This window comes from Polypterus senegalus, chromosome 12 (assembly GCF_016835505.1).
Source record: "Polypterus senegalus isolate Bchr_013 chromosome 12, ASM1683550v1, whole genome shotgun sequence".
NCBI classification, from domain to species: domain Eukaryota; kingdom Metazoa; phylum Chordata; class Cladistia; order Polypteriformes; family Polypteridae; genus Polypterus; species Polypterus senegalus.
Genome location: NC_053165.1, coordinates 88,180,098 through 88,205,874, shown reverse-complemented (window position 1 = coordinate 88,205,874; position 25,777 = coordinate 88,180,098). Strand labels below are relative to the sequence as shown.

The window sequence follows — 25,777 nt, the reverse complement described above, 5'->3', positions numbered from 1 at the left end:
AAAGTGGGATGTTCAAAATGGTGCTTTCTAGGTTAATCATTCAAATTCATGTTTATTGTCATATGTGCACGGCACAGAGAAATTCTTAGTTGCATGTCTATCGTGTAAAGGTTTAATGTCCACTTGGGGTCAAACAAAGTCTATCTATCTATCTAGATTTTTTTATTTTGCCTACTATACTATCTATCTTTTTAATCTGGCCTACTACGCTATCTATCTATCTACTTATATTTTTAATCTTACCTACTATACCATCTATCTATCTAGATTTTTAATCTTGCCTACTATACCATCTATCTATCTAGATTTTTAATCTTGCCTACTATACCATCTATCTATCTAGATTTTTAATCTTGTCTACTATACCATCTATCTATCTAGATTTTTAATCTTGTCTACTATACCATCTATCTAGATTTTTAATCTTGCCTACTACACCATCTATCTATCTAGATTTTTAATCTTGCCTACTATACCATCTATCTATCTAGATTTTTAATCTTGTCTACTATTTATCCATCCATCCATCCATCCATCCAAAATAGTGACAATAATAACAAAAGACAAATGGAAAATCATACATTGAATGGAGTGCAACAGTAAAATATGGAAAGCACCCCCCTTGGATGTTTTCACACTTTTTTGCTATACAACATGGAATCACAGTCGACATAATTTGGTTTTGTTTACACTGAACAACAGAAAAAGACCCTGTAATGTCAGACAGCCATAGGGGTGAATACTTTTTATAGACACAGTACATAGATCCTGTATAATGGAGCCTATAGAAAGTATTCAGACCCTGTCACTTTTCTCATATTTGTTGTGTTGAAGATCATTTAAATTCATTTTATCTCTCATCAAACAGCACTGAATAGCCCAGGGATGATAAAACAAAATATGATTTTAGATGTTTTTTGTAAATTTAATAAAAATTAAAAACTGAAATGTCACCTTGACACCAGTATTTAGACCTTTTCCTCAGTACTTACATGAAACTCCTTTGGCAGCCATTCCAACCTGGAGTCTTTTTGGGTTTGATGTGGCAGGGTCCCCATACCTGTATTTGAGGCTTTTCTGCCATTCTTCTTTTCAGATCCTTTCAAACTCGGGCAGGTTGGATGGATACCATAGGTGGAGAGCTGTTTTCAAGTCTCTCTAGAGAGGTTTGATTGGGTTTAAGTCCAGATTCTGGCTGGGCCACTCAAGGACATTCCTCGACTTGTTCCTAAGTCACTCCTGTGTCGTGCTTTCTTTGTGCTTAGATTCTTGTCGATCCAGTCCGAGGTCCTGAGCACTATGGAGAAAGTTTTCATTAAGGATATCTTTATACTTTTCTCTGTTCAGCTTTCCCTCAACCCTGGCTAGTCTCCCAGTCCCTGCCACTGAAAAACAACCCCAAAGCATGATGCTTCCACAACCATGCTTCACTGCTAGAATTGTATTTTACAGATGATGAGCGGGGCCTGGTTTTGTCCAGACGTGACACTTAACGTTTAGGCCAAACAGTTCCACCTTAAATTCATCAGACCAGGGAATCTTGTTTTCCATAGTCTGAGGGTCCAAATCTCCAAATGAGCTTCCTTGTGTCTTTTACTGAGGGGAGGCTTCCGTCTGGCCACTAAGTCATAAAGCCTAGATTGATGAAGTGTTGCGGTAATTGTCCTTCTAGAGGTTTCTCCCATCTCCACACAAGTTCTCTAGAGTCCAGCCATTAGGATCTTGGTTGCTTTTCATACCATGGCCTTTGTCCCCTGATGGCTCAGTTTAGCTATAGGAAGAGTCATAGTTGTTCCAGGCTTTTTCCATTTAAGAATTATGGAGGTCACTGTGCTCTTGGGAACTGTCAGTGCTGCAGGTATATTCCTCTATCTGAGCCTCGACACGATCCCAACTTTAAGCTCTGCAGAAAATTCCTTTGACCCAACACCTTGGGTTTTGTTCAACTGAACGTTGTGTGCCTCCAATAAATTGGTGGACTCCAGACAAGGTTTAGAAGCATCTCAGTGATTATCAACAGAATGGGATGCACCTGAGCCATATTTCAAGGGTCATAGTAAAGGCTCTGTGCAGTTGTGTCAATGGGATATTTCAGGTGTTTTTTATTTTTCACACAATCCTGCACTGTATGAGTGGTGTGAATGAGGTTATGTGTGCCAATCACTTAACACAGTGGGCAGTGTGCCACAATGACCAAGGCTTTGCATCATTAAGCTCAAGGCCACTGGTTCAGTTCCCTTCTGTGACTCGGTGAAGCAGGTCACCCAGCCTGCCTGTGCTATCTGTAAACACTTGTAAAGAATCCTGAATTTCTAAATTGCCTTGGAAAAGGGCATCAATAAATTCACAAAGTGTACATCGGGGTAAAAGCAGAGTGCAGCACCAAAGTGTTTTACTTGTATGAACTATTTGAATTAGTCAGCTGTGATTGTAAAGATCTTACAGACAGACCTCAGTATGTGCGTCTCAGGAACGGCAGGTCTAACATTGTGGTTAGCAGCACAGCCGCACCGCAGGGGACTGTGCTTTCTCCGGTCCTGCCATGTGCAAAAGTTCACTGATGACATTGCTATGGTGGGCTGCATCAGGAGTGGGCAGGAGGAAGAGTATAGGAACCTAATCAAGGACTTTGTTAAATGGTGCGACTCAAACCACCTACAACTGAACACCAGCAAAACCAAGGAGCTGGTGGTGGATTATAGGAGGCCCAGACCCCTCATGGACCCTGTGATCATCAGAGGTGACTGTGCAGACCTATAAATACCTGGGAGTGCTGCTGGATGATAAACTGGACTGGACTGCCAATACTGATGCTCTGTGCAAGAGAGGACAGAGCCGACTATACTTCCTTAGAAGGCTGGCGTCCTTCAACATCTGCAATAAGATGCTGCAGATGTTCTACCAGACGGTTGTGGCGCCCTCTTCTACGTGGTGGTGTGCTGGGGAGGCAGCATAAAGAAGAGGGACGCCTCACGCTTGGACAAACTGGTGAGGAAGGCAGGCTCTATTGTAGGCACGGAGCTGAACAGTTTGACATCCGTGGCAGAGCAACGGGCGCTGAGCAGACTCCTGTCAATCATGGAGAATCCACTACATCCACTGAACAAGATCATCTCCAGGCAGAGGAGCAGATTCAGTGACAGACTGCTGTCACCGTCCTGCTCCACTGACAGACTGAGGAGACCCCACACTATGCGACTCTTCAATTCCACCCGGGGGGGTTAAACGTTAACATTATAGAAAGTTATTGTCTGTTATACCTGCATTGTTATTACTCTTTAATTTAATACGTTTTTTATCAGTATGCTGCTGCTGGAGTATGTGAATTTCCCCTTGGGATTAATAAAGTATCTATCTATCTATCTAAAGCGGAAAAGAAATTCAGGTAACATCACCGCCACTGGGATTACTTAAAGTTCAGTGACATTACTGAGGTGTTTTGACTGATTTTAATTGGGTACTAACAACACAACAATATGGCTTTTCTTTTACAAATCAGTGCAGGGTAAATATAAGCATCACCCTGCCAAGTGACAGCTTTTGCTTGATTTCTTCTAAAAAAAAATAAATAAATAAAAAAATAAAAAAGAAGAAAAAACCCACTTAGAGGCCGCTAACACAACTCAAGGGATAATCCTGATGGGCCTTAATATACGGTTGTCTTCTGGGGAACAAAAGCGTCCGCCTTTCCTTTTCTGACTCATGCCTGCATCTTAAAGCCAACAGTTCTGCACTCCCAGCTTGCAATGGCTTCTTTGTTAGCAGCAGTCAAGATGACAAGAAGAAATATTGTATTAGCTTGCTGACTAGGGAAAAATGTATATATAATTCTACAAATGTATTCCAAAATAAATCCCACAGCATCGAAATTCTATCCCACAAGGAACTTCAAAGCAAACTGACAATGAAATGGTCTTTTAGGATTCACATTTCAAGTAATTTAGCTATAGCCATACCCATAGTGCGGCTTTGTGGAAAATTCACTGAGCTATCAATCACTTTAATGTTAAATATATCTATCAATTAATTCTCAGATTCCATCTTTGTAGAAAAGAATCACGGAAGGCTGGAGGTTATCCCAGACATGAGCCAAACTTGGGCACCCTAATTGCATTCACTCATACTCAGCCAAAATGGATGGACTCATTCAGTCAATCATTTATTTTCTGAATCCACTTATTCCAATACAAGGTCAAGCTGGGCCAATAACTATGCCAAGGAAGAGACCAACCCATACTGTGGTGCCAATCCACTACAGTGACACACACACACTCAGAATGGGCCAAATGAGAATTGCTAATATACTTAAAGTGAAGTTTGAGGAGTAGACCCTCAGGGAGGCTCACCAGGAGTGCTCATACTCATGTTGATGTATTGGTGCCTTCAAGGTGATATCTGCTTATATCTGAGTTCATTCAGCAAGTCTTCAGATTCCATCACTTTTTTCACATTTCGTTGTGTCACAGCCTTTTGCTAAAATCATTTACATTCATTTTTTTCCCTCATCAAACAACACTTACTGCTCCAGAATGACTAAGGAAAAACATGGAATTTGTTGCAAAATTATGTTTCCACCCATCCTTCTTACCAACCCACTTATTCCGGGAGGGTTCTGTTGATTGTCATTGAGATGTTTGGAGTCCACCTGTGGTCAGTTCAGTTGATTGGACTTGGTGTCTGTAGAAAGTCCCACAGTTAAAGAAAAACTAAGACATGAGGTCAAAGGAATTGAATGTAGAGACAGGACTGTGTCCATGCACAGATCGAGGGAAGGTTACAAAAAGAGATTCTGCAGCACTGAAAGTTCCTAAGAGCACTATGGCCTCCATAATTCTTAAATTGAAGAAACTCAGAACAACTATGACTCTACTGAGACCTGGATGCCAGGCAATCAAGAAGAGTTATGGTAAAAGAGGTGACTAAGAACCCAATGGATGAGCTCCAGAAAAAGTGTGAGAAGATAAGAGAAACTTCACAAGGATAACCACCACTATGACACTCCATTGATCTGGGCTTTATAGCAGAGTGGCCAGATGAAAGCCTCAATGGAACAAGATAGGCATAACCACACCTCTTCCTAGAGCTGGCCAAACTAAGCAGTCAGGGGAGAATGGCCTTGGCACAAGAACACAATGGTCACTTTGGCTGATCACCAGAGAAAGTGTGGGGAGATGGGAGAAACTTCCAGAAGGACAACCACCACTGCAACACTCCATCAATCTAGAAATTATGGCATAGTGGTCCGATGGAAGCTTCTCCTCAGTAAAAGACACATGAAAGACCACTGGGAGTTTGCAAAAAGGCACCTAAAGGAGTCTCGGACTGTGAGAAGGAGGATTCACTGATCCTATGAAAGCAAGGCTGAAGTGTTTGGCCTCAACTCATAGCATCACCATTCATCACCTGTACAATTTAGTTCTAACAGTGAAGCATGGGGGTGGCAGCTTCAGGGATCAGGAGACTAGTCAGGGTCAAGGTAAAGCTGAACAGAGCAAAGTCCAGAGATATCCTTAATGAAACCTTGTTCCAGAGCACTCTGGATCTCAGACTGGACTGAAGATTCACCTTCCAACAGGACTAAGCAAAGACAACGCAAAAGTGATTTAGGGACAACACTGTGAATGTCATTGAGTGGCCCAGCCAGAGAACGGACTTGAACCCAATCCAGCATTTCAGGAGACACCTGAAAATAGCTATCTACTGATGATCTCCATCTAACCTGACAGAGCTTGAGAAAAATCGACAGAGAAGAATGGCAGACAACCACTAAATCCAGGTGTGTGTATCTTGTTGCATTACATCCAAGAAGATCTTCAGGCTGTAATCGCTGACATAGGGGTTTCAACTAACAACTGAGGAAACCTTCTGAATACTCATATCATATGTGATATTTCAGATGAGATTCATAGCTGACTTGTGCAACCCAAATTGTCATTTACATTAATAACCATTCAGACAGAAATCTGATACAAATCAGTGATGATATTCTTCACTATCAATGGACTGAAGACCATATGATTTATGCAATGTGTGTTACTCAAGTCTATCATCCATCTTCCTGTGATTACTACTGTGTGTACTAAATGGTTCTGGCAACACTCATCAGTTTTAAATTATAGAATTGCAAGGTTGCCTCACCTTGTACCAGATACAGTCAGGACAACTGGGAACCTGAATTGGACTTACATGGATTGAAGATAGGTGAATAACTGGATGAATGATTCACACTCTCTTATATAAGCTACAACTGGTGAAGCACCCAGACATAGCCGTTGTCCACGCAGTCTCTCCATTCTCATGCACTGTAGCTCATGACCCTGTCAGAGTTCTCATTGGTCTCATCCGTCACTCACCTTCCTCTTGCACAATAACTTTCTGTGGTTGGCCTGCTCTAGGCAGATTTACAGCTCTGTCGTTCTGTTTCAATTTCCTAATGACCGATTTAACGGGATATTCATTTGTGCTTCTCAATCCTCTTCTCTTAGTGTCTTGACATGTTCTCTTGTCTTCATTGTGTAGATCAGACTGCCATACTCACCAGAAGATGACCTTTCCAGAAACACTAGACAGGTGATGTCCATTAAGATAATTCTGCAACTTCTAAAACCAATTGGCTGCCCAACTGGTGATTTAAGAGTGTCATTAAATGAGATGAATACTTATGTGATCAATTATATTGTTTTATATCCATCAACCATTTTCCAAACCTGCTTTACCCGAAGCTGGAGTCCATCCCAGCATACATGAATGTCTTATATTTGGAATGAATTTAGCTCACATTGGAGAGAACTCTTTTCACTTTGACATTAAAGTCTTTTTCTGTTGCTCAGTGTCAAAAAAGCCAAATTACTGTAATTCACTGTAATTCCATGTTATATAATAATAAAATGTGAAAACATCCAAGGAGGGGTGATAGGCTAGATAGAAGAATAGACAGACAGAACTGTGTTAGATCTATCTATCTATCTATTATATCGTGCCTTTCGCATCTATCTATCTATTATATAGTGCCCTTCGCATCTATCTATCTATTATATAGTGCCCTTCGCATCTATCTATCTATTATATAGTGCCCTTCGCATCTATCTATCTATCTATTATATAGTGCCTTTCGCATCTATCTATCCATCTATTATATAGTGCCTTTCACATCTATCTATCTATCTATCTTTTATATAGTGCCTTTCACATCTATCTATCTAGTGCCTTATTTATCTATCATAGTGCCTTTTAACTGTCAATCTCTCTCCCTATCTCATACAATGCCTTTCACTATCTATTTAAGTAAATCATAAACCGTATCAAGTAAAATTAAGGAGTTATATCCATTTGTATCTAACAAGATTATACGATTTAGACAGAAGAGAAAGAAAAGGTCAGAGTAGAATGAAGAGAAGCATTAATGAACAAAATGTCATGTTTCATACAAAAATCCTGAATATTCTCACCTTGTAATTTTAGCTGTATGTTCACAATAATGCTTCTGTGTTTTTTCTGTAACATTAAAAACTACTCCAATGCAGCTGATAAAGTATACCAGTTTGCCAGATTTACTGCAAAGCAGATTACTACCACAGTCAGGTCCACCGATTCCATACCTGCAAACAGAGAACTTAACAAAATTAGTGAGAAGATGATATCCCTTTTCAGGGAAAAAAATGTTTTTTACTGTACTGTAATGTATAATGACAATAACTGAACTCTGCATTATAGTCATACTGGCAGTACTTTAAACTTACCATCTGTGTTGCATGAAAAAACGTTTTAAAATCAATCCTTCATTCAAAACCTCAATGGGTATGCTTCTTTCATAAAGGAATGCATTACATATCTTGGGGCTTTTCAGTGTTACTTATACAAGTCGTACCACAACAACACACCATGCTGTATTACACTACTGCCACCAATATGCATTGATGACACCTGGCAGGATAGGTCCATGAATTTATGGGCTTTTCACTATGTTCTGGGGGTCCTATCAGCTTGAATCAGCAGTACAGTGATTTGTAAAAAGACCAGACCTTGTTTTTCCAGTCCACCAGTGTTTATGTTAAGTTAGGCTACTGCAACAGCAGGATATTGTTGTTTTTTTTTTCTTTTAATGAGAGGCAACATTAGTTAGGTCATCAGCTGCCTGTACTTTCTAATACGCCTCTTTCTATATATCTGTTATGCTGTGCTTTTACCTGTGAAACTTCAACTCATCTATTAGTTTGTGCAAATCAGATCTGTCGGCCACTTCCTCAGAGATCTGTTTGTGACAACAGCGCCTTTATTTGCTGGATGTTTTCTGGGTGGTGGTCTATTCTCAATACACCTGTGACAACGGTGTTCCAAAAGATGCACAGCTGTGAGTGTATCAGGACAATTCCACGTGGCACTCACAACCACCTGAATCTTTAGTTGTGCCGATTCTTTGGTGGGTGCTGTTCATAAGATGAGTAGTGGAATGTGGCAGGCTGTGAGAGAATCTGTCGGTGGTAGTTTAAGTAATTGATATGGGCAGTAGAGTTTCTAGGTGAGGGGTACAGATGATTGACCTCATTTTGGTGCTTAAAAGGATTACCAGATGGTGGTTGCAGAGATGAACAACCCATGTAAAAGCTGAGTATGGGGAGTGCAGGTAATGGGGGTGATGTTGGTTATGCATGAAGGCAGGATAATTGAGTATAGATTCAACATCTGCAGTAAGATGCTGCAGATGTTCTACCAGACGGTTGTGGCGAGTGCCCTCTTCTACGCGGTGGTGTGCTGGGGTGGCAGCATAAAGATGAAAGACGCCTCACGCCTGGACAAACTTGTTAAGAAGGCAGGCTCCATTGTAGGATTAAAGTTGGACAGTTTAACATCTGTGGCAGAGCGACGGGCACTAAGCAAACTCCTGTCAATCATGAAGAATCCACTGCATCCACTGAACAGGATCATCTCCAGACAGAGGAGTAGCTTCAGTGACAGACTTTTGTCACCGTCCTGCTCCACTGACAGACTGAGGAGATCATTCCTCCCCCACACTATGCGACTCTTCAATTCCACCCGGGGGAGTAAATGCGAACATTAATTTTATTTTAAATCTTTTCTTTTTATTACTATTTAATTTAATATTGTTTCTTTGTATCAGTATACTGCTGCTGGATTATGTGAATTTCCCCTTGGGATTAATAAAGTATCTATCTATCTATCTATCTATCTATCTATCTAGATGTTGTGGTAGGGAAACTGGTAGTTAAATTAATAGCTGGTATGGATTGTTTGATGAATGATGTATATGGAGGGACAAGCTCAAAGGGATGACTACCATTCCTCAAGCCTCCGTTCCTTTCTCCATCTGTTGAATGCTCAGTATTCAATGGATGCTTATTTAGTGTTTCAGCAGCTGAAAATCTGTTCCCCACTGCCTGTATCAAATGAAACTGCAGAATGAAGTTTTTCCAATCTCATTTCGGTTAAATAGAAATTTAGAAATGTATGTGGACAAAAACTGCACACTGATCTTCCAATTCAGTCCACAGAGAAAGATGACAGTAAGGACAAAGATGAAAAAAATTGCAATTCAGCAAAACGCATAGGGAGGATATATGATAGACTAACCTTTAAAAAAATGTTATTTTGAATGTAACGCGATCTACCTGCACTACCTTTGCGATCTACTGGTCGATCGCGATCGACGCATTGGGCACCCGTGCTGTAGACCATTCACGGGAGATTCCACCAGACCCTCTTGATGTCACTTCCAGGACCAAGCCTATGGAAGGAGACCTTGCCGGCTCTGGGCCCTGTGATGTCACGTCCGGCTCGAACCAATGGCTGAAGACCTTCATGAGCCAGACCCCTTTGATGTCACTTCCTGTCTTCCCCTTTTTAAAGCCTCCACACCTTTTCCCTATTCCCTCAGTTCTGTTTTGGACTTGGTTTTGTGCACATCAGTGCTGTATCTCTTTGAACGACTTTGCAGCCAGGAAATCAATTATACGGGTGGCTGCCCCAAACCTTTCTATGACTCTGAGTCGAGTCTGTGACAATGGATGGTGGTTTGGTGGAAGTGTTAGAAGTAGCTGGAGTGATGGGAGCCTGTGATGCAGTGATGAGTATGAAAGGAGATGGGGGTGAAGGTGCTGGTCACGGGCTGAGAAGTGCAGAATTTATTTTGAAGGGTATAAATAGTGTCTGGTGTATTACATACATGGGTTAGATTGTACATAGATGGGTATGCATTGTACTGGGAGTGTATGTGAGTCATAGTGGTACTGGTAATATCTGAAGTGATGGTCACACATGATGTGGTGATGGTGCTATGGTGGTTAGGAGTAGCATTTGAAAGTATGTTTCCATCCTAGTCTTTATTACTTCATGTCCTATAAATCACAAACCCATCAACCCACTCATGTGCAATTAATCCATAAAGCATCAAGCGGAAGATAAGGACCAACCTTGAATGGGCACCAATAACCCAAATTAACAAAATGATCACACAAAAGGACTGCAAGTGTTTCAAATAAAATAAAACACAAGTAATTAAGTCAAAGGGAGACTTAGGGGCTCACTGTATTCAATTGTTTTTTTTTTTATTTCGTATTTTGGTGATAAAATAATAATAATCGTTTTCAACTCACACCCACTCGAGTTCAAGTCTGCAGTGTGGCGGTGTCTTGAGCCAAGGTCCTGGGCACTGGAACTTCTCTGGGACACAATATGTTAAAACACTCCCATCTAATTCACTCTCCACAGATTCTACTCCAGAGTAGTCGGCTGCCAAAAACAAGAAAGAAGAGCAGCACTGAGGAACCATTAAGTGAAGGGAGGACATGGTGTGCTCGAGGTGAGTGAGGAATGGCAGGCACGTCCTGTTTACTGAATACAGTTTCATCGGCTGCTTCATTTTCTATATCTCTATTATAATAAAAAAATCCTGGGACGAGATGTGAGTTTTTCAGAGAGATACTTTCAAGTCCTGCGAGATGAGGCTTTGTGCCAAGAGATTTAACCACACCTGGGGCCGGAAATAAAAGACAAAGAGTAGATGACAAAGTAGTTGTAAAGAATTCAAAAACGTTGGCGAGATACACATGCAGGGCAGGTTAGAGATAATGGAAACACGAAAATTTGAAAGTCTCAAAAGATAATAGTACTAGATAATAGTACAGTACTCCGTACCGACCCCTACTCTCTCTTCTGTTTCTTTTTCCGGTTTCTTTGTGCGCCACCACCACCTACTCAAAGCATCATGATGATCCAACATTGATGGACTGAAAGCCAGACGTCTACGTGACCATCATCATCAAGTCCTTCCATGAAAACCCTAAATACAAAGAGGACTGTTTGACTTATGTTATGTAGATTGCCCAGAGAGGACTGGGCGGTCTCGTGGTCTGGAATCCCTACAGATTTTATTTTTTTTCTCCAGCCTCTGGAGTTTTTTTTTTTGTTTTTTCTGCCCACCCTGGCCATCGGACCTTACTCTTATTCTATGTTAATTAATGTTGACTTATGTTTATTTTTTATTGCGTCTTCTATTTTTCTATTCTTCATTTTGTAAAGCACTTTGAGCTACATTTGTTTGTATGAAAATGTACTATATAAATAAATGTTGTTGTTATTGTTGTTGTTGTAGTTTGCGCATTAGCGCAAACAAACGGAAATTATTACTCAGTAAAATAATGGAACAGTGAAAAGAGATCGAATATATTGCGTGGATTTAAACTTTATGTCAGAGACGTGTAGATCGTCTAATTCGTGTTGCCATCGGGGAAAAGTAGTGTTTCTTCCCAATGAAGAGGCGTATTCGTGAGAATTAAAAGATTTGTTGTTTGGTGAACGTACGCAAGTGGCAGAGACGTGAAGTGGCTGGCGCGTAGTGCAGGCCGGGGGGATTGGCAAGCAAAGAGAGCAGGGGGTGAAGCCCCCCCTAGTAATAAATAATAACAAATTGAAATTTGTTATGAGTCCCTTGTCACCTGACGTTAAGTGTATTGAATAGAAGACTAAATATTAGCTAGTTACATCCTGATATATAAAACCACTGAATTGTAAGAGGGAGTGCCTCTTTTTTATATGCTTTCTGAAAATCACCTAATCTCATTCATTATCACAGCAGCTTTCAATGGAAAACATGTTTCTTCAGCTTAAAAATGTTAGAAAATTAAGACATTTTCTAAAAATGCAGGATACTGAGAAATTCATTTATGCATTTATTTCTTGTAGGATTGACTATTGTGATGCATTACTCACTGTTTTTCATTTTTGTTCTTTATGCAGCATTCAGTTAATTTGAAATGCTGCTGCAAAAATTATTATGAGAACCACAGAGTGCCCTGCTTACTTCTCTGAACTTGTCAGATTGCACATTAAGACCTCAAGATGCTGGCTGACTTATTTTATTAGTCCTTGGAATCGTAACAGTGGGCTGTCAAGGTTTTAGTTAGAGGGGCCCAAAGCTATGGAATTTTCTGCCTGGTTGAAGACTCCCTATTTTAGTCTGGCATTCCCTTAACTAGAGCTGCCATTGCTGTTTGATAGTCATTTGTACAGAAATACAAGTAATAAAATAATTAGAAGCCATTATTAACCCTCCTCTATACTTTTTCTTTGTTCAGTATCTCGATGTGGCATTTGGTGCCACTGCTCTACTGCCAAGCCGCTCTGCCGCCTATGGAAAAGTCATCTCAGATCCTGGGAGCTTTGGAATCATCGGATGGAAAGATTCTCTCGTCAGATTGGATGGCCCAGCCAGCACAGACCCAAGAATAGAATGCCCAGTAGGGGGTAAGTGGCTAGTTGGCCGAGGCTTTCAGGACTTTGTGCCTGAATTTGTCTTTCACTTTCTTTTTTACAATTTTCATCTACTCTCTTGTCAACTGGCCATAGTTCACCAGTTTCTTAACAGACAAAAATGATTGATTTCCATTTATGTTAATCAAGTTCTGCTTTGTTTTCTGCGTGTTTAAACAAATCTGTATCTATATAATCCATCCATCCATCCATTTTCTAACCCGCTGAATCCGAACACAGGGTCACGGGGGTCTGCCGGAGCCAATCCCAGCCAACACAGGGCACAAGGCAGGAACCAATCCTGGGCAGGGTGCCAACCCACCGCAGGACACACACAAACACACCCACACACCAAGGCCAATATAGAATCGCCAATCCACCTAATGTATGCACTTATTCTGTATTTAGTAATAAGTGTAGCCGGTACTTTCATTTTTCCCAAGAATTTATTCACAGTGCTTTCTGCCTGCACTTGGCGACGAGTGCTTTACAAAAATACATTGCATCGTAAGGCGGAGACCCACTCTATCGGGGGGCTCGTTCACAGCCCTAGAGCTAATATGAAACCGTCAATTAGCCTGCATGTCTTTGGGGTCATTTGACAAAAACCTGCCATTGGGAGAATATATAAACTCCACATGAACAACTGCGGGGTGTGAGATTTGAACCAAGGACACTGGATGCCTGAGGTAGCAGCACCGCTGCACCACCCTGCTGCCTAGAATTGGGTTTACTTCACAAAAAAATAAATTAAATAAACAAGCTACAAAGTGTTTATATTTAATTTGATCGAGTTCTACATCTTTTTACCGTCAAGTAAATCAAGCAAAAAATAAGTAGAAAATGTAGGCTGAATAATTATTTTCCATGCCACTTCAATAGTGACAGTAGTAATGTTATGCAGTAATGTTTTCTCCTGATATAATAAATTAACAAGTCTAGATAATGCAGTCTATTAAAATTAACCTCATTTAACACAACTTTTTACGGCTAGGTGGCTGATGCTGGTGTAACAGCAAGGCGCAAACAAACACAAATTTAATAATTATCTAATTACAGAAATTTGCAGTAATTAAGTTGTTTATAGATGCATCTGTGAAAAATAAAGAATTTCACTGGTTTTATTTTGAAAGTTTACAAACTTACAAACAAAGTTAACAATATTTTGTGAAGCAGGCAGCCTGGTGGCACAGCAGTTAACACCACTACCTCACAGAAAGATGAATTTTAGCCCCAGCCTGGAGCTTGAGGAATGTACACTGAAATTAGGTGAGTGCCAAAACTACAAGTATAAGTAAAAAATAAAATTTTAAATATATGGTTAGACGTTCAGAAATCTCATAAACATGTCTGATTTAGTGGTAAAGGTAAATTTCATTTTGAAGGAACAAACAATAAGAAAGCTGAAATAAGTTAAAAATATGTAATCAAAGAAGCAAGTAAATAAACACATAATCCATCCATTATTAGCCTAGTAATAATAATAGCCTAGCCATTATCTAAAAAAAAAAAAAAATCAATAACAAGAAAGAAAGGAAAGAAGGTTCTTACTGCTTTCTTCTGCATCCCACTGCAAGCTGACAGCCTGCCCCAGACAGCCGAGGTCTTCTGATTCAGTTACTGACAGAAACTCGGAGTCCGATTTGGATTCATCGCTCCCTGTTTGTGCACCTCCACTGAATCCAGTTAAAGCTGCTTTGATGGAGTTGAAAAACCAAGAAGGACTCTTCCATTTTTCAGAGAAACACAGAGAGTCAGCACTCACAGCTCCTTTAACAAGAGAACACAGAGAGAGGTGAAGTTTCTTACGGCCTTTCCACAAGATGAGACCTTTATGGCTGGGAAGCCTGGGATTGACCAAGAATCTCTCGTTGGATAATACAGTACCTTCTTTTGAGGAACACTTCAGGATTTAAAACTGTACCAATTAACAAGTGGTAATCGGGGTGGTAATTTATACACAGCAAATAAACAACAGAAGGTGCTGCTGTCTCACAGATCCATTTGGGTTATTATTACTTTAATTAGTTAATTAATTGTTTATTTAGCAGGGTGGCACGGTGGTGCAGTGGGTAGTGCTGCTGCCTCACAGTTAGGAGACACGGGCTTGCTTCCCGGGTCCTCCCTGCATGGAGTTTGCATGTTCTCCCCATGTCTGCGTGGGATTCCTCTCACAGTCCAAAGACATGCAGGTTAGGTGCATTGGCGATCCTAAATTGTGCTTAGTGTGTGCCCTGTGGTAGGCTGGCGCCCTGCCCGGGGTTTGTTTCTTGCCTTGCACCCTGTGTTGGCTGTTATTGGCTCCTGTAACACCATGATGCTCCATTGATTACATCTTTTTTTTTTACTTCCTATTATTAAGTTATTCATATTTCTTTATTATTATGTACAACCATGACTACAAAAAAATGACTCAGAGTGACTATTATAGAGGGCAGTATGGTGGCACAGTGGTAGCGCTGCGGCCTCGCAGTTAGGAGACCCGGGTTCGCTTCCCAGGTCCTCCCTGCATGAAGTTTGCATGTTCTCCCCGTGTCTGCGTGGGATTCCTCTCACAGTCCAAAGACATGCAGGTTAGGTGCATTGGCGATCCTAAATTGTGCTTAGTGTGTGCCCTGTGGTAGGCTGGCGCCCTGCCCGGGGTTTGTTTCTTGCCTTGCACCCTGTGTTGGCTGTTATTGGCTCCAGCAGACCCCCGTGACCCTGTAGTTAGGATATAGTAGGTTGGGTAATGGCTGGATGGATGGATTTATTTAGCAGATGCCTTTATCCAAGGTGACTTACAAAGCAAGTTAGAGGAGTCTTTTTCTGTTGGTTACTGTAAAAAAAACACAAATCCAATCCCTTGTGATTCAATGTTGTATAATGTAAAAATTTCAAAGGGGGTGAATACTTTTTATGCCTACTGTACACGTTCTACAGATGTCTGTGTTAAATATTCTCCAGGTGGTTTGTCTTCTGTTAGCTTGAAATGCCATTGGGCCGTGTTAGCCTTCACATTAGTGTACCCTGCAGTGGCCTGGCGTTTCACTGGTTAGGCTTTCACTCCTCACAATCCTCAATGTAGGATTGCAAACGTTTAGAAAAAGGGTGGATGGGAGGGCAGAGAAGGACACTTAAAAAATGCTTAACTGTTCAAGATACCTTGTACTATCAAATCAGTGGAGGAGATTTCACAACTTGCTGCCTTTTCTATTTCATTAGAAAGACTAGAATGGTATTTAAAGCAGTATTAGAAACCGGTGACTAGGGACACAAATAAAATGAAAGTAGGTTATGCCAGGCAAAGCGAAAAATGACAAAATTCAATTTATACCCCAAGCTTTGCTGCAAATATGACACTATTAATTGGCAAAAATGGAGTAAAATTGCATAGGTCGGTTTTTATCCATACCCTTACAGTGCAAGATAACCCTGAACATCAAGAAATGAGGAAATAAATCACTGCCTACTATAACAAAGCTACAGATAAATAGCTCCCTAAGCTTCAATAATAAATTGTTTGCTAATATTTAATGAGCTTTTGGTGATTTTATGCTTACTCTTCAAGAGTAAAGTCTGTGTTTAAATAGGTTAGCACTCCCAACACTAGATTCAGGAACAGTTTTTATCAACAGGTCAAAAGGCTACTAGTAAGTCACTCTAATTGACAACAAGCTTGATTTATGTTTTTTAATTTCTATCAATTGTCTACTATGTTATTCATTTTCAGTTGCTTTTATTACACAACTCTTACTACTGTAGTCTAAAGGAAAAATGTGAGTAACAGTCATATTATACCGAGTACATATCCATCAAGGTTTTAGAGGTTCCTTCCTCCATTAGTGGGTTGTGTGGTGGTGAAATCTGCCCTAGATTGGGTGGCAGTCATCCCATGACAACAGCTCTGCCCATATCCACATGCCCACACTCCCTTAGTCTGAGCTAATCAGTTAAAGTACAGTCATGCACCAATTTAGGCCATTCATGCTTACGGCCAAAGGCCATAGGAAATTGATAGGGTAGTAATGTTTGAGCAATTGCCAAAACCAGCCCCAGTAATAAATCTTTCATTATTATTATCATTATTTTTACAGGGTCTGACTCTTGGTGGATTGTTTTGACCGGCACTGCTCCATATGGTTAATTCTTATGCATTCATCCCACATCGCCTTCCTTACACCAGTGTTTCTCGACATTTATGGTCCAGTGACCCCGTTTTGCCACTTTAAATTCATTGACGACCCACTAGCAGTAACTGCAAAAGCCCCCTTGGTGAAACAAGCTCACTTAGAAACTTTGCCCAACTAGTCAAGCTCTTTCAGATGTCATGGTGATCGTGAGATATCTGGACTCTGAGCCAGCCTGTTCTGAAGCCATTCCTGTGTAGCTTTTGCTTCATGCTTGGGGTTGTTGTCTTGCTGGAAGACAAACCCCTCAAGGCACAGGTTTCTTGCTGACTGCACCTTCCAGGGCCTACTGCAGAGGAGCAGTCCTACAGTGTGATGCTGCCACCCCAATGCTTCACTATGAATATGGTGTCTTCTTGTTAATGGGTATTGTAAGAGGGTGTTTGGTCTGACGGCCAAAAAGCACCATTTTGGATTTATCAGAACACAGCACCTTTAGGTGCGGAGAATTCCAAACACACATGTCAAGGATGGGAACTGAACCTACTTACTATTTACGTCAATTTTTTATTGATTGAAATGACAACCTTTGTGACAATTCTTTAGTCGGTTATATAAAAGACTACTTTAGCTTTATATTGATATTATTACTGTATGTAGTGGTTCTTTATATAACATAACAAGAAAAATCTTCATTGTTCAATTTTCATTATTGTACATTTTTTTATATTATTGTTATGTTAATTTATTATTTGTCTAATAAAGTATTTTCTGCTAATTTTATTCCATTTAGTTATGATGTAACTTCTATGCATGTTATTCAGTTGTCTCATTTTTCTTGTATTTTATTGGTAGATTCCCCATGAGGTGGAGCCACCTGTCCATTAAGGGACCGCCCAAGTGTCCTATAAAGGCAGGCTTGGAATTGAAGTCCTTAGCAATGGGTGGATCAATCTCCATGAAGCTTCTAAAGCTTCTTCTTGATAAAACACATTTTTAAACTTTGAAAATAGTGACATCTGGTAGTTTACAGAAACCATTGCAGCCTTGAGCTTGAGGAAGCACACATACAAGCCATTATTGATCACAGAGTTTCAATCGGATTGGTGCACTAAAGCCTAAGATAATAATGTTGTCATTATACTGTACTGCTGCAGTAAAGGTACAGTAAAAATGTACAATCTACAATAAAAAAATGTTTCAATGTGTTGTCCTAAACATGTAATTTGTTGCCGTTACGAATACTGTAGAACCGCGCTAGTGATCACCTGGGCGGATTGCCAATGGGTTCTTGGCTGTTTACAAATCTATTTGAGGTGGTTTGCTATCCTTAGAAGGGTGGCTCAATGTTGCCACAGTAGTTTCAATGCGTTTGTGACTTTGGCAGGCTTGCCGTTTTTGTTGGCTCCCCTGCAACTAGCATTAAAGCTGCTCATTAATGTGATGAAATGCCAACTAATACTGTTGGCAACTCTTCCCCAGGCTGATGACGCTTTACTGTTACAATAGAGGTGTAAACAGCGAAAATCCATCAGCAGTCACCGGTGAGTACCGTCACAACTCTACAACACATTATAAGCCACCACTGATTCATAGTTATGTGAAAACTTTTTAACATCAGGGGATTTTCGTTATGAAACAATGTGAAAGATTATTTTTTTTTTCCATCATTGTTTGAGGAATAATTTCACTAAGCGGTTTAGGAATGTGCTTGTGGAACTGAGGAAAGATAAGGTGATTCAGAAAATGTGCATATACACTCACCTAAAGGATTATTAGGAACACCTGTTCAATTTCTCATTAATGTAATTATCTAATCAACCAATCACATGGCAGTTGCTTCAATGCATTTAGGGGTGTGGTCCTGGTCAAGACAATCTCCTGAACTCCAAACTGAATGTCAGAATGGCAAAGAAAGGTGATTTAAGCAATTTTGAGCGTGGCATGGTTGTTGGTGCCAGACGGGTCGGTCTGAGTATTTCACAATCTGCTCAGTTACTGGGATTTTCACGCACAACCATTTCTAGGGTTTACAAAGAATGGTGTGAAAAGGGAAAAACATCCAGTATGTGGAAGTCCTGTGGGCGAAAATGCCTTGTTGATGCTAGAGGTCAGAGGAGAATGGGCCGACTGATTCAAGCTGATAGAAGAGCAACTTTGACTGAAATAACCACTCGTTACAACCGAGGTATGCAGCAAAGCATTTTGTGAAGCCACAATACGCACAACCTTGAGGCGGATGGGCTACAACAGCAGAAGACCCCACCGGGTACCACTCATCCCCACTACGAATAGGAAAAAGAGGCTACAATTTGCACGAGCTCACCAAAATTGGACAGTTGAAGACTGGGAAAATGTTGCCTGGTCTGATGAGTCTCGATTTCTATTGAGACATTCAAATGGTAGAGTCAGAATTTGGCGTAAACAGAATGAGAACATGGATCCATCATGCCTTGTTACCACTGTGCAGGCTGGTGGTGGTGGTGGTGGTGTAATGGTGTGGGGGATGTTTTCTTGGCACACTTTAGGCCCCTTAGTGCCAATTGGGCATCGTTTAAATGCCACGGGGCATTGTTTCTGACCATGTCCATCCCTTCATGACCACCATGTACCCATCCTCTGATGGCTACTTCCAGCAGGATAATGCACCATGTCACAAAGCTCGAATCATTTCAAATTGGTTTCTTGAACATGACAATGAGTTCACTGTACTAAAATGGCCCCCACAGTCACCAGATCTCAACCCAATAGAGCATCTTTGGGATGTGGTGGAACGGGAGCTTCGTGCCCTGGATGTGCATCCCACAAATCTCCATCAACTGCAAGATGTTATCCTATCAATATGGGCCAACATTTCTAAAGAATGCTTTCAGCACCTTGTTGAATCAATGCCACGTAGAATTAAGGCAGTTCTGAAGGCGAAAGGGGGTCAAACACCGTATTAGTATGGTGGTCCTTATAATCCTTTAGGTGAGTGTAGTATTCTAGTGTATTAATAAAACACTAGATAGGCGACGCCCGCCGTAGCATACAGCAGTGTAAGAATAGGAACGGAAAAATGATGCATTGCCTTCGTCAACAGTTTGTGTCAAGAAATAACCCAATGATAAGAACAGGCAGTTGCCGGATACCGGAATAGAGATGACGTTGTACAAAAACCCGTTGAAAGAGAAGATACTGTCGTTCATTTTATAACAAAGGCTTAGGAAACAACCGTCGCAGTATAACGAAAATATCAAGGTGTATGGGAGGCCACAGGTAGCATAAGGAAGGGTTTGGAAGAGGACGAATTGGAATCGAGAAAAGCCGTGTTGGCTGTGTGCGGGCGGGACCAGCTTTGAAGTGGAAGCAGGACGAACCAGAACAGAAATATATATGAGATTGTAAGTTCCAGTACAGAAGAGTAGTACAGCGTGGCACTTTATTGTCGGATAATGAATTCCACACTTTCGGACTCCATATTTAGTATTGTCTCTGTATAAGATATGACCGGTAGTTTCACATCCCCTTTCATACCATGTGCAGCAGCTTTGAAGCTTCAGATGTCATCAATCAAGTAGTAATGTAGCTTTGATACAGTGCTTCATTAAAGCGATACAAGCTTCAAGGCCTCGGTGACAAACATCCCATCCCTAGAAATCCCTTCATGGCTCATTTTGAATGCGCTCTGGCGCAGATGTTTTTTGATTGTGAGTTTTGGCTTACTTTGACCTTTTGCTTCGAATTTACGGACTTCATTTAAGGATTGTGATTTGGGTTTGGTGTCTATTGATCTACCTGTACAGCAACACTTTTTGCCTTCTTTTTGAGCCTTTGTATGCTTTTTGGTCAATAATAATTTTATTCATAAAGCTTCATTAGATCAGTGTTTCTCTACCAACAAACACTGGTTGCAGGTTGCTGCCCAAGAGTCACAAGTTCCTATACTTTATAACGTTAGTGGGTCGCAGCAGGTTACCTAAGCAAGATAACTCAACTCTGTCTGGTCTGGTGATCATCTTTAATTGGCCAAGGGGGACTCCAACCCCCATGACTCATCAAGGGGGACCCCATCCAAGTGGGCCACGAAGACACTTATGTGTGAAAAAGTGGGTTGTGTCATCAAAAAAGAAAAATGCTGCATTAGAGAACTACCGTATATTTGTTCCAAAACCACAGGTTTTCTCCTTTAACTTGAGAGACATTTTGAATTATTGAGATTTCTTAGTACATTTATGAATGCACATTTTGGCCTAGTGTAGGCCGAAGCCAGCAACTTCAGTGGAAGTTAGGCTGCCTGCTTGTGCACCTCTTTGACACACGACTCATAATAATGAACTATTTTAGGACTTTACATAATGGTTAATGGCAGAGAGATGTTTCTAGAATATACCATTTATCTGTAAGCTGATTGGTGTGTTTGAAATGCTTTGTAGTCATTATATGTAAATTAACCTAGCTGGTTAAAGGAAGCTATTCTGCTAGATTCGTTTAGTCTGCCATGTTGCATTAACAGGGGCACGTGGGAGTCCACCAGTTGGTGTAAATGATGGACACCCATATTTGAATTTAATTTGTAACAATGGGTTGAGATCCATCTTTATTTACTGAGTATTTACCAGAACAAGCTACTTTTTTTATAATTCTAACTTTTTACATTTATTCTGCTAACAGGCTACTGTAGCACTACAAGAATATTACTGTATTTTGCCATTCTTTATACTGAGTAAAACTTTAGAATAATTCAGTGCCACACACACAAAACTCCCAAGTTATTTTACCCCCTTTTATGGCATTTTTTTTACAAATTAATATAGACAAATGCCAAGCCGTGCACTATTTTCTCTATCCTAGATTCCCAACTTATTCAAAATAATACATATGGTATAATTACATCCAAGAAAGAATTACAAAGAGTTTTTAGCACTGATACCTAATAGTACTTGGACCTTAATGTATTTTTCAAACAGGGTGCTCTGTGTGTAGAATTTGTATGCTCCTTCCATCTTTATGTTTTTACATAAACAATTGGAAAAAAAAAGCCCGGGTGCCTTGATTTAGAGGCATGTCTTGTAGTACAGCATTTTTGCCATGTAACCAGCATCACTTCATTTCCAAACAGCTCTGTTCTACTGAATTACATTTTGAAAATACTGCATAATTATTAATAAAGTATTTGCCATAAAGTGCTACTAACTAGAATGTGCAAATGAAATTATCCCAAAGGTGCATGAATTCTGAGTAAAAAGAGAGATAATCCTGGTTTTATGATGGAACAGATGATAATATGTTTTGAGAATGACTAAGAGTGAGGGCCACATGCTGTGGCACTTGTCTTTGAACCATTCCTGAACTGCTGTTTGATTCTCAGCTTCATTGGGTAAATTAGAAACTCTTTCCACATGCTTGTGGGTTCCCACCAGGAGCTCTAGTTTTCTGTGGCCACCATGTTCTTCTTATGTCTCAGAGGTTTTTCCTCCAACATGCCAAAGACGTCCATGCTAATTAAACCCTCCGTTCTCTACCAGCCCGATGTGAGTAAATGTGGTGCCGAGTGTGCCCTGGAATGGACATACTGATTGGTGTTGTCTCCAGCGATTTGCCCAGTACTGCCCTGATAGCTTTCAGCCTCTGGAACTCTAAATATATTAAATGGGTTCAACAATGAACGGATAGACCATAAGTGAAAATTGGTTCGTGTTTGATTACTTACACTATATAATCCAAAATCATCCAAAGTTGTAAGGAGATCATGGGTTTGCATCCCGCTAGTGAGAAAAGAGCTACATAAATGTAAAGAATTATTATTATTATATTGTTGGGATTTAACACAGATCTCCTGTAATTATATACTGCATCTCAGATGGACTGGAAGTAAAGGAGAATTCTCTAGGAGATGCTGGCCAATTCTGTCTAGCTTGGCATGTTGCCACTGTGACCTTTGCCACAATAAGCAGACTGGAAGTGAAGGTGCAATGAAGCAATGAATACTACAGCATAAAATGAATCAAGCAATTCTCACCCGTTAGTCAGCCAGTTAGTTAAATGACGCTGGCTAAACAGACACCTGCAAATTATGAATAGCTCCAGATACAGAGGGGAGAGAGAAAGCGAGAGAGAAACAGCACTATTTGTGAGTGGGTTATGTGACGATAAAGCACATCATTTGACTTTTCTGTCCCACACTTCAAACAAAAGTCCTTCAATGAATACAGAAACTATAAATAGGAACAAATCAATTATCCAACCACTCCTGTATATCCACAGCAAAAACATTTGATAAAGCAAAAAAGCAATTAAAATAGTGGTAAGATTTACAGTATTACCGCTACACAATGATGTAGGCAGACTGAGTGTAAAAAAAAAAAAGATTTGTTCCAGGGAAATTAGATTAGGAAGTTGCTTTCATTTTCTGAGCCAAAGAAAGGAAATACTCGGGGATATTTAATGAATAAACATAAAAAAAATATTCCCTCAGGTTCTGATCTTGTGCTAGGATATTAATAGATGACGCAGTGGTTTTGTGGGGAAGCGTATAATTTAGTTCTCGGCTGATGGAGTAGATCAAAGAACTATTATAGTCCTGCTGCTCCGTGCTGATTCTCCCTAATGCATTTTTTTTCCTGCCATTTAACACTTTATCTTCTGTAATGCCACTTTGGTACTTTTGAAACTATAAATTTAATTAAACTTTCTTTTAATCTGACAGCCATAATGCCCATATCCCTCTAATTATGACACTTGGGACATTTAATTTATTATGGAACTCAAACAATAGAGAATTTTAACTGTTGAATGACCAAAAAATAACATAACTTGGAGTAAAATCTTAGTTCTAAAATACAGTATTTTTCCATTCATTTTTCATTTATTTACATGCTTATCTATTAGTTTGTGTATATATTTATTCATTATTTGATTCATTTAAAATTCTTTCTTATGTATCTGATTTACATAGATATTGCAAAAAATATTTTTTTAATTAAATAATACTAGGGTGTTGTACCATATTAGCCATTATGAATGTATAACTTTTATTGGCTAACTAAAAAGATTACAATATGCAAGCTTTTGAGGCAACTCAGGCCCCTTCTTCAAGATTACATCTTGCCTGAAGAAGGGGCCCGAGTTGCCTCGAAAGTTTATATATTGTAATCTTTTTAGTTAGCCAATAAAAGGTTTTAATTAAATAAAAAATCCGTTCATGAACAATTACAAAACTTTATCTTTTAAAGTTTCCACTGCATCACATAACTTGTCTGTTACATTCAACACTTTTTTTTCCCTCAAAATAAGGAGACCCGGGTTCGCTTCCTGGGTCCTCCCTGTGTGGAGTTTGCATGTTCTCCCCGTGTCTGCGTGGGTTTCCTCCCAAAGTCTAAAGACATGCAGGTTAGGTGGATTGGCCATTCTAAATTGTCTCTAGTGTGTCCTTGGTGTGTGGGTGCCCTGCAGTGGGCTGGCGCCTGCCCCTGCCTTGAGCATTGTGTTGGCTGGGATTGGCTCCAGCAGACCCCCATGACCCTGTGTTAGAATATAGCAGGTTGGATAATGCATGGATGGATGGATGATATGTATGTACAGTTTGCATACATACATAAATTAAATTGAAAACGGTTTGTTTGCCTATCACACAAAAATGTCTAAATTACTTTCTACTAAATTTTGCAAGTGTGTTGCCATTGGTCCTACTTACAATATGGGCTTTATGGCGTATCGGGTAGAGGGGCAACCCCAAAACCAGTGTCAACATTGGCAGCAATGGAAGCAGGAATGTCCTGGGGCTGATGGGAGGACACAGTTATCAGCTCGCACAAAGTTTTTTTTACCGGCCAAAGTGGGATCTCATCTAAGTCTGCAGGTTCGACATTTTTTTCTCAAATAATATGGATAACAATTTTATTGCATTGCTGGATTACCGCTTTTCTCCAAGAATACCTCATTTTGGGTTGTATTTAGTAATGTTGAATTTCCAAAAGACAGTTTTTGCCCATTTATTTTCATCATCAGGACACTCTACTGAAAAATATGCAGGTCCAAAAGGGGTGTATGGTGTTGCCAAACCCATAAGTAGCAAAGTTCCATTCCTTTTAGCCAACCACCCGAAACACATTTTTTAAAATTCCAAAGCATCATAGTTGAGAAGCCTCTCTCTTCCTACCTAGCACTTGGGTGGTGCGCGTCTTTATTAAAACATTTTTGACACTCTCATTTGGATTTTTTTTCCCTCAAGAACTTTGTAGCAGCCTCTGATGAATTTGGGGAGGGGTCCCACCAGGACAGTGCTCAAATGGAGAAATGTTACAGTGTAAAGTGGAGCAACTCTACTTTAGAGGACAACTGTTGGTCATTCCACTGTGAAACACCTTCAGACGATTATAAGAGGGAAAATAAACTACCAAACGACTGCTTCTTGTAAGTAATACCTATGTTTTAAAAAAACTATAAGTGTAATTATTTTTTTTCAAGTGTAAATAATTGATTTTAAATGTCTATTTTTTTCTCTGAAATAGTGTTTTTACATTTTAAAACTTCACCTGTTAAACACTGGATTGATAAAGAACGGACTTGGATTCAGCACCCTTAGATCTATATCAGTGTGATTTTGAGGACACTGTATGCACTGTATACACAAACAGACACTACACAGAGTAAATATCTCTCATTCTTCTGTTCACAATTACAGATTACATACAAGAGCAGACAGGTAACTGAAAAATTTTTTTCAGTTCTTTCATTCTTCTTCTTTCGGATGCTCCCGTTAGGGGTTGCCACAGCGGATCATCCAAAATTGTTGTCCGCATATTGATTTGCCAAAATTTTACACCGGATGCCCTTCCTGACGTAACCCTCCCCATTTATCCGGGCTTGGGACCGGTGCAAAGAAACACACTGGTTTGTGCCTCCCCTGTGGCTAGGTTTTT

The 25,777-nt window shown here is 40.1% G+C and overlaps 1 protein-coding gene across 1 annotated transcript in view; it reads right to left on the bottom strand.

Annotated features, from left to right (window-relative positions):
* The window catches only part of LOC120540499 (echinoderm microtubule-associated protein-like 4), an 85,239-nt gene that overhangs the window by 31,059 nt on the left and 28,403 nt on the right, over positions 1–25,777 (bottom strand). Inside the window, exons 9-11 of the mRNA XM_039771339.1 lie at positions 14,317–14,535; positions 10,611–10,746; positions 7,449–7,598 (exon numbers count right to left, since the gene is read on the bottom strand). Of these exons, the coding sequence (XP_039627273.1) occupies positions 7,449–7,598; positions 10,611–10,746; positions 14,317–14,535 (505 nt within the window). The remainder of the gene's footprint in view (positions 1–7,448; positions 7,599–10,610; positions 10,747–14,316; positions 14,536–25,777) is intronic.